Source organism: Xenopus laevis, chromosome 9_10S, assembly GCF_017654675.1.
Source record: "Xenopus laevis strain J_2021 chromosome 9_10S, Xenopus_laevis_v10.1, whole genome shotgun sequence".
In the NCBI taxonomy this organism is placed as follows: Eukaryota; Metazoa; Chordata; class Amphibia; order Anura; family Pipidae; genus Xenopus; species Xenopus laevis.
The window spans coordinates 25,869,327-25,879,528 of record NC_054388.1 but is presented as its reverse complement, the minus strand read 5'-3'; the positions used below and the strand labels follow the sequence as shown (position 1 = coordinate 25,879,528).

At 40.0% G+C, this 10,202-nt stretch overlaps 1 protein-coding gene across 1 annotated transcript; it reads right to left on the bottom strand.

Annotated features, from left to right (window-relative positions):
• Window positions 1-388: 388 nt before the first annotated feature.
• gps1.S (G protein pathway suppressor 1 S homeolog) lies at window positions 389-9,446 on the bottom strand (the record flags this gene model as incomplete). Its single annotated transcript, NM_001096071.1, is given in 7 exon segments — window positions 389-710; window positions 3,563-3,625; window positions 3,793-3,870; window positions 7,046-7,181; window positions 7,552-7,716; window positions 7,854-8,035; window positions 9,354-9,446. Coding segments are annotated over 6 exon segments (717 nt in total), but the record flags the coding sequence as incomplete, so codon positions are not given.
• Between the last annotated feature and the right edge of the window lie 756 nt (window positions 9,447-10,202).

The window sequence follows — 10,202 nt, the reverse complement described above, 5'->3', positions numbered from 1 at the left end:
TAAAGAAGTTAATGGGAAAGAAGAGAAAGGCATTTAAAAACTACAAATCTGTAGGGACAGAAGCTGCATTTAATGAATATAAACACTGTAATAAATGTTGTAAATCAGCAATCCGGAAGGCTAAGAAAATAAATGAAGAGTTAATTGCGGTGGAGGTGAAAACTAACCCTAAAAAGTTTTTTAAATATATTAATAGTAAAAAGATGCAGGTTGAGAGTGTTGCTCCATTAAATAATGGTACCAGTATGGTTGTAACAGATACAGATAAGGCAAATGTGTTAAATCAGTTCTTTTCTTCAGTGTATACAAAAGAGGAGTCTGGGTTCACAGGCTCACTTAATAACTGCACGAATGGTTCAGCTCAATCTAGTCTGTGGCTGACTCAGGATATGATTCAAAAAGCTTTAATACAAATTAATGTAAACAAGGCTCCAGGGCCTGATGGCATACACCCCCGGGTTCTAAGAGAGCTTAGTTCAGTTTTAGACCAGCCCTTATTTCTGATTTTCTCAGATTCACTGTCATCTGGTATGGTGCCTATGGATTGGAGAAAAGCTGATGTTATTCCAATATTTAAAAGGGATTACGATCTCAGCCTGGCAATTATAGGCCAGTAAGCTTGACATCTGTGGTGGGCAAATTATTTGAAGGCTTGTTAAGGGATCACATTCAAAATTTTGTCCTAATGAATGGCATTATGAGCAACAATCAGCATGGCTTTATGAAGGATAGGTCATGTCAGAAGAATTTGATTGCATTTTATGATGTGGTAAGTAAGATTCTGGATAGTGGGGGGGCAGTAGATGTGATCTATTTGGATTTTGCCAAAGCTTTTGATACTGTGCCGCACAAACGACTGCTTTCTAAACTAAGGTCTGTTGGGCTTAATGAAGTCATTTGCACGTGGATAGGAAACTGGCTACAGGATCGGGTACAGAGGGTGGTTGTTAATGGGACATTCTCTACTTGGAGTAAGGTTCTTAGTGGGGTCCCCCAGGGCTCAGTATTGGGTCCACTTTTATTTAACTTGTTCATTAATGACTTAGGGGAGGGTGTTGTAAGTAATGTATCGGTGTTTGCAGATGACACAAAATTATCCAGCCCAATTAATTCCATCCAGGATGTGGCATCCTTGCAACATGATCTTGACAAACTGGCAATCTGGGCAGCTAAGTGGCAAATGAGATTCAATGTTGATAAATGTAAAGTCATGCACTTGGGATGTAAAAATATCCAAGCCACTTATACCCTTAATGGGACTGCACTAGGCAAATCCATTATGGAAAAGGACCTTGGAGTCCTTGTAGATGATAAACTTGGCTGTAGCAAGCAATGCCAGTCAGCAGCATCAAGGGCAAATAAGGTCTTGAGCTGTATTAAAAGGGGCATAGAGTCAAGGGAGGAGGGGGTCATTCTTCCATTGTATAGAGCACTTGTAAGGCCCCATCTAGAATATGCCGTACAGTTTTGGTCTCCATCACTCAAACAGGACATTATTGTATTAGAGAGGGTACAGAGAAGGGCAACTAAGCTGGTAAAAGGTATTGAAAATCTTAGCTATGAGGAAAGACTGGTGCTTAAGGGGTGATGTGATAACTATGTATAAATATATAAGGGGATCATATAATCTATCTAATGCTTTATTTACCAGTAGGTCTTTCCAGCTGACACGAGGTCACCCATTCCGATTAGAAGAAAAGAGGTTCCGCCTAAATATTCGGAAAGGGGTTTTTTACAGTGAGAGATGTGAAGATGTGGCATTCTCTACCTGAATCAGTTGTACAGGCTGATACATTAGACAGCTTTAAGAAGGGGTTGGATGGCTTTTTAGCAAGTGAGGGAATACAGGGTTATGGGAGATAGCTCATGGTACAAGTTGATCCATGGACTAGTCCGATTGCCATTTTGGAGTCAGGAAGGAATTTTTCCCCCCTCTGAGGCAAATTGGTGAGGCTTCAGATGGGTTTTTTACCTACCTCTGGATCAACTACCAGCTAGACAGATATAGAGAAAAAAAAAAAAAAGGTTGAACTTGATGGATGTGTGTCTTTTTTCAACCTTACTTACTATGTTACTATGTTACAAAGAGTGGTGGTAAATGGAACATTTTCTAATTGGACCAGTGTTGTTATTGGAGTACCGCAGGGCTCTGCACTAGGTCCCTTGCTTTTCAACTTGTTTATTAATGACCTGGAGGTGGGCATTGAAAGTACTATATCTATGTTTGCAGATGATACTAAATTGTGCAGAACTATACGTTCCATATAGGATGCTGCCACTTTGCAGAGTGATTTGTCTAAATTGGAAAACTGGGCAGCAAACTGGAAAATGAGGTTCAATGTTGATAAATGCAAGGTTATGCACTTTGGCAAAAATAATATAAATTCACGTTATACACTAAATGGCAGTGTGTTGAGAGTTTCCTTAAATGAAAAGGATCTAGGGGTTTTTGTACATAACAAGTTGTCTAATTCTGGACAGTGTCATTCTGTGGCTACTAAAGCAAATAAAGTGCTGTCTTACATAAAAAAGGGCATTACCTCAAGGCATGAAAAGTCAGTCCTTAAGAATGATATAAATGAGCTGGAGAGAGTGCAGAGACGTGCATCTAAACTGGTTAGAGGGATGGAAGACAAATTATGAGGGTAGACTGTCAAGGTTGGGGTTGTGTTCTCGCTTGCGAGGGGACATGATTACACTTTACAAGTACATTAGAGGACATTATAGACAAATAGCAGGGGACCATTATACCCATCAAGAGGATCACCGTACCAGAGGCCATCCCTTCAGACTAAAAGAAAAGAACTTTCATTTGAAGCAACTATGGGGATTCTTCACAGTCAGGAGAGTGAGGTTGTGGAATGCACTGCGAGGTGATGTTGTGATGGCTGATTCAGTTAATGCCTTTAAGAATGGCTTGGATGATTTTTTGGACAGACAGAATATCAAAGGCTATTGTGATACTAAACTCTATAGTTAGTATAGGTATGGGTATATATAATGTGTGAAAGTAGGGAGGGTGTGTGTATGGATGCTGGGTTTTCATTTGGAAGGGTTGGACTTGATGGACTTTGTCTTTTTTCAACCCGATTTAATTATGTAACTATGTAACCCCAAAACAATATTTCAGAAACAATTAAGAGTTGACATCAATATTTTTTTAGATACCCTTTAAGATAAAACTGAACAGATTGCTGTATTATTGCAAAATTTTAAAAATAAGAACCAGACTGAGAAATGCGAATAAAATCTGCTGTTACGTGCACATGTAAATGTGTGCCAGATACATTAGTGCAATTGTAATAGACACATTCAATGCCAAAGGAATTGGCAGTGTTGTTCTCCCAGATCACAAATAACCATTAAAAAAAACAGTTTCTAGTTGGATGCCATGAGACATTACCACATTACCACAGTTACCCCCTGATTGGGCATGGCAGGGCACACAATCAGACTCAACAATGAGGACTCCTGATTATTAGACTACATTCTGGTGCCCCTCAAAGAAATGTAAAAACACACTGTTTATGCTGTATTCTCAGTAAGGACGATTTGGACACTAACCTGCAGCACACTTTAGCTTAGTCAGTACAGCTTGAGTCTGGCTGTCTCGCTCGCCTCTTTGCTATGGAAACAGAGCAAACAGAGCAAATGATTTATTACTAATGTTTGGATAAGATAAACCTGCCCAAGCACATGTTTTCCTAGTAGGATGCTGCAGGTGCTAGGTGGGAAGGTGCTGGACTTGGAAGGGAAGATGCTGACCATGGGACTTGTTGGGGTGGAACTTACCTCTGCAATTTCAGGAGTTGATTCTGCTTTACTGACATAGCTGAGAACATGAGACCAGTTCTGGAGATACACACTGACCTAAAGTGAAGTTGGAATGGCAAATGCGGAGATTAGTCTAAGTGCATAAATGACATGTAAACCCCCCTACACAAAAATGTAATCAGTGCACAGCCTATTTGAAATCTTTAGATAACTGCCACTCTGGCTGTTAAAAGGTTAACAGTAAGGCTGCAGCATCCCCTTAATCACTTAGAAAACCTTCTACTCCTCTAACCCACTCTGCCCCCTCCCTCAGGAATTAGCTTTGACTCTTGACTTAAAGGAGTGGTTCACCTTTAAATTAACTTTTGCTCTGTTATAGAATGTCTAATTCTAAGCAACTTTGTAATTGGTCTTTTTTTTATTTTAGTTTTTGAAAGATTTGCCTTCTTCTTCTGACTCTTTCCAACTTTTAAATGGGGGTCACTGGCCCCATCTAAAAACAAATGCTCTGTAAGGCTACAAATTAAATGTTATTGCTTACTTTTATTACTTATCGTTCTATTCATACCCTCTACTATTCATATTCAAGTCTCTTTTTCAAATAGGTTCATGGTTGCTATCGTAATTTTGGCCCTAGCAACCAGATTGCCAAGACTGCAAACTGGAGAGCTGCTGAAAAAAAGTGGAGAATTCCTATCATAATTACCATAATTCTCTTTTCCTGGGCACTCTCCTTATCAGCATTACAACCGGATAGGAGCTCCTCCCATTTCGCTCATAGACCAGAACGTCCCTCCCTCTCAATCTTTAATACCAACACCGGAGACCACCTAACTTGTCTAATAACAAGCATCTGGACTTGCCTGTTGTGGGAAATGCTGATATGGAGAGTGGCTAGGAAAAGAGAATTACGGTAAGTATGATTCTCCACTTTCCTGGCCACTCCATATCAGCATTACAACCGGATATACCGAGCCACCCTTAGGGTGGGAAAAAACACAACCAATCATGCTGCAAAAAAATTATTGACTAGAGAAAGCCAGGTGGGCTCCCGTTGCAAAGGCATGGTTACTTGAAGAGGACAAATCTAAACTGTAATGTTTGATGAAGGTTCGAGTCGAAGACCACCAGGCGACTTCACATATCTGGGAAGCCGGGATGTTTGCTAAGGCTGCCCAAGAAGAAGAGATTGCCCTGGTCGAATGAGCTGTCAGACCCTCTGGAGCTAGCTTGCCCTGGGCTTGGTAGGTCTTGGAAATGCTCAGGGTAATCCATCTGCTGATAGTTGAAGAGGCAGCAGCTTGTCCTTTTCTGCTTCCTGCTGGGACAACAAATAGCCTGTCGGTTTTTCTAAAAGGACCGGAGACCTCTAGGTAACGCTTTAGACATCGCACTGGATCAATTTTCTCTAGATCTTTATGCCCTTGAATACCCTCCGGAAAAATGTTAAGAGTGAGCTCATTACTTAAGTGAAAGGTTGATACAACTTTTGGAAGGAAGGATTTTACCGGCTTTAAGATGACTTTGTCATGCAGGAATGAGATGTGATCCTGAGCACAGGAGAGAGCCTGTAATTCTCCAACTCTGCATGCCGAATAAGGTCTTGAGTGTAAGGAACCAAAAAGAAATTGACTAGAAGGGTTCAAAAGGTGGCAAGGATAAGGCACCTAGGACTAGTGGAAGACTCCAAGCCCGTAGTATTTTTACCACAGGACGCCTTATTTTGAGAATGGCTTTGAAAAATCTCTGTACAGTTGGATCCGAAGTCTGGATATACCTGACATAGCTGAAATGGCGACAGTATGAGACCTTAGGGTTCTGTATTGTAAACCCTTTTCTAGACCGGATTGAAGGAAACCTAGAACGTGAGGGAGAGTTAATTCCTCCCATGAAAAACCATTTTGGATGCACCACAGCTGGAATCTTTCCCAGATCCTATAATACGAGGATGATGTGGAATATCGACAACTCCCCTCGGAAGTTCTAAATTTTCCATTCTCTTGCGCTCAATCTCCATGCCCGAAGGGATAAGGCTGCTGGATTCGGTTGAAGAATAGGTCCATGGTTCAGCAGATCCCTCCTTCTCTGAAGGGGCCATGGAGCAGCTGACAGCTTTAGTAGCAATGGGTACAATGGTCTGCCAGTTTGGTGCCATCAGGATCAAATCGATTCTCTCTTGGACTACCTTCTGGAGAGACTTAGGATGAGAGGAAATGGTGGGAAGGAATATGCTAGAGTGAAGGACCAGTTCTGAAGCAGGGCATCTGAGCCCTGGGCAGTCGGGTAAAATCTCCTTGAAACAAACATTTGTTTTGTTTTGCATTGAGATGGGATGCCATGAGGTCGATCTCTGGAAGACCTCGTTTTTCTACCAGAGTCTGAAAGACCTCCTGATTCAAGGACCACTCGTGACTTGACATGCAGATCACTCGTGACTTGACTTAGAAAGTCCACTTCTATGTTGTCCTTCCCTGGGAGATGTTCCGCCTCAGGAAGTTTTCAACCTGCCCAGGGGAATATTAACCAACTAGGAGGAACCTCTGTGGTCAGCAAGGACAGAAAAAAAAAAACACAAGGTAGGTGGTCTCCGGTGTTGGTATTAAAGATTGAGAGGGAGGGACATTCTGGTCTATGGGTGGGGATGGGAGGAGCTCCCTATCCGGTTGTAATGCTGATATGGAGTGGCCAGGAAAAGCTAAATAACTAAAAAAAACAAATAAAAAATTGCAAATTGTCTCAGAATATCATTCTCTAATCATAACTAAAATTTCACTCAAAGGTGAACAACCCATTTAAGAGCATTCTCAGTTCTTCTCAGCTCAGATTATTAAACACACCCTCCAGTCTAACAGCCAATGATTAGATAGCATTAATGGTTCCCATAGAAACTCTGCGCTAGTTGTTTGATCCTAATTTTTTTCTCTTAACCACCTCACCTGAGCTTATCGTAACCATAACATTGCTCAACCAGAACTTTTTATCGAAGTATGTTGTACCTGTGTAAACCTGCATTCTATACTGCATAAACTTTACAGCATACATGTCTTATTTGCAGATGTCAATGTTACTGATGATGTGTCAGAGGGAAAATGGCCGCCTGGTAAAAGCTTCTATTTGTTTTAGGAAAATGTTATGGCACTGACAAATGGAGGGGGTATATCCAGTACAAATGATGTGGCTCGGTTGGGGCAGATGTGCCCAACTTATATACAAGGTATGTAGGCTTTACATGTCCTTTAAGGAATTGGAGATAATGGTGTCAGATGCATACCTTGATGACATTTAAGCACATATTGATGACATGCTTGGCGCTTGTGCAGTAATCACGAGCCCTTGAGTAGCACTTTAAAGCATTGCTTAGGTCACCACAGTCCAAATAATGATCCCCCAGATCATCATGACCCCTCCTGCAAAACAAATATCTATCACATTAAGTATATGAAACATGGTATTGTGTTACCCTCGCTTTGCATGGCTCCTGCATTTCCCTATGGGGTTTTCCTATATTTCTGAAAAAGCTTTTAAAAACATGAGAACTACGTATCGAGCTATTCGTATTTTTTTTTTTTTTTGAATAATTCAATGTTTGGTTTTTTTTTGTTTGCACTTTTTATAATTAATAAATTAAATTACAATCATGGTTTTAGAGTTTGTCAGTTTAGTTCTGGTTTCAAAAACCTACAAAACCACTAAAATTCTACTTTTAATAAAAAAAGCCTCTATGTCTTGGCTTAGCTTCCAAATTCCTTTGAAGTAGATCTGACTTTTGCCACATACCGTATACTTTCCTTGATCGAATTCCCTTTATAATTTTTAAGATCAGTGTCCAGTTTCTCCAGTTTAAGAAGGGCTTTTTTGCGTGTTGCCTCCACCCACGTGGTGTCCAGAGGAGGTGGCTCCATTGAACCTTCAGGAACTGCATCTGGAGCATTCTGAACCTCTCTACAATTTTTAAAAAAAGCACAGATGTTTGAGACAAAAGACTCAGGAACTAGTGAAACTTTTGGAAACACCTGTTAAGCAAATGAAGCTGTAAATCCCCAAACTGGCAGTCAAATTAATTAATTATAATAAATTACCTAGAGGCTTCTGTAAGTTTGCGATGGATATCTTCATACACATCCACATTAAATGTTCTCTGCACAAAGGACAGAGCCATTTTCAAAGCTTCAACCCTCAGCTGAGGGCAGCGATCAGCAATAAACTGTAACCTCTCAATACGCATGAGACTGCTGTAGCTGGAAGCGTACTGCTCAAGATCCTGATGGGATGAACCAAGAAAACAATAAAATTAATGGGCACAATTGAAATCTTAGTAAACATAAAATTCGTCCATAATAAAAATGTAAGCATTTTTTAAAAAACGACCTACAGGAGAACTGACTCCTCTAACATTAATTATATTTAAGCATGATGCAGATTGTAGACCGTCATATTTCGAGACAATTTGTCATTGGTCTTTTTTTTATTTATGTGGCTTTTGAATTTACTTTTTGCTTCGCAGTTATCCATCTGGTTAGTAGCATTCAAGTTACTCTAGCAAAGGGGCAGTGACTTAAATAAAAGACTGGAATATGAATATGGGAAGACATGTACAGATAAAATGGTGGAAAATGTGCATATTCCAGGCATAAAACTCAAGTCAAAACTTGAATTTTATAGGTAAGCCTGTCAGTGAATAAACACATGGGACAACAGCTGTGAAATTTTGTGGTAAGTGTGACAATAGCTATAGCTGCTGTGATGACAAACAGTTGGGCAAATTTCCCCCTCCAAGCAAGAAAACTACAGCTTTTTAAATCTAAACACTTTTTTTTTTTACATATATAAATATATAATTTTTAAATTGTTAAAGAATAAAACAAAGAACTGAAATATTTTTTTTAATATTGAATTTGTTTTTGGTCATTTTCTTTCCTAGAGAATTCTATGTTGTTCTTGTGCTACTTCTTCCAGAGGCAATTTGAAACTCAGTAATGAGTAAAGAGTGAAGAAGGCCCTTTTTACAACTATATGCTTCAGAACCCATTCTGTGATTCTGTATTGCCTACCATTTTGTGACTGAACTGCTGTTGCTCTTAGACGTTTGCACTTCATAATCACAGTTGACAGGACAGTTCTAGCAGATCATTAAAGTCAAAAAAATAAAATCACATCAAAAATGTTTACCGTTTTTATAATAAACCTGACCGTACGCAGTGAAATACCCCCTTTGTTTTACTTGCTTTGAATGAGGATAGGAAACTTCAGACGGTCCCTAACTGCTCTGCAGGGAAACAGATTATACTTTCAAACGGCAAGGGGCAACCACCAACTTAATTCCCTGACCTCAAGCAGCTTTGTTTGTTTCCCTGTAGAGCAGCTGGTGACTGTGTTGAGATTTGTACCCACAGACCAAGTGCAGTCTGTAAAACAAAGAACTGAAATTTTATTTAATTTTATTTTAGACTTTAGTTCCCCTTTAACAGCAAAATGGCCTGGGGTGAACATATGAGAAATAAAAGAATGCAAGGTTTATGTTTCCTTAAAGCTTGTTATAAGCAAATAAAAGCTCTCTCTATTCCTTTCTGCCTACATACCAGAGTTGGGTTTTCCACAACATAATTGACATCCGGCATATTCTGCTGGTCATCTTGGGGGTCTGCATCTATCTGCATTGGTTCCACTGCGCTCTAAATGAACACAATACAATACAGAACAAGTCAAAATCATTGGCAAGAACAGAAGTGTTTCCCTAACACCAAAAGCACAAGAGAGGAAAATCTGATAGAATGGAAAGAGTAAATTCATTTTAAAGTATAATCAACACATTGTCATGGGGGGGGAGGGCTATTGACAGGAAAGTGTATAGAAAGCAGCAAAAGAACATAGGAAGACACACAAAAGGACCTACAGGAATCCTAAACTATACTGCCTGATTCTCCTACTCTGCCACATCTCCAGCTATGCACATGCAAGTTAAAAAAAGCCCTGTGTTAACACACAGTGTTTTGTCTGCATGTAGATGAATGTGCAGGATGCTGGAGTTTGCCATCCCTGGTACCTCATATTGCAGTTTGCATGTAGACAAAGAGGCATTAAGTCTGTAGTCTTCATCGGTAACCAATCTGAAGACATCTGAACTGCTGCTGTGGGGGTTCAGAACTGATCACTCCCTGAAGAGGATGCTGAGCTGGAAGTGAAGCTATCTGTCATCCTGTACTCACTTTTTGCACCCCCGGACCCTGATACAGAGTTTTCCTGATAAAGGCAAAAACATTGGTCAGTGCTATCTGCGTTTGGTCAACTCACTAAAACTGAGTGAGCAGAAAACTGTCAGGTTTTCTTCTAGATTCATTTTTACTCAGTATCAAGAGGAAATTCAACTACAAAACCTTTTTCTGTGCTGCCATTAAAAAAAAGGTGGGGTGGGGGGAGGATACTCACTG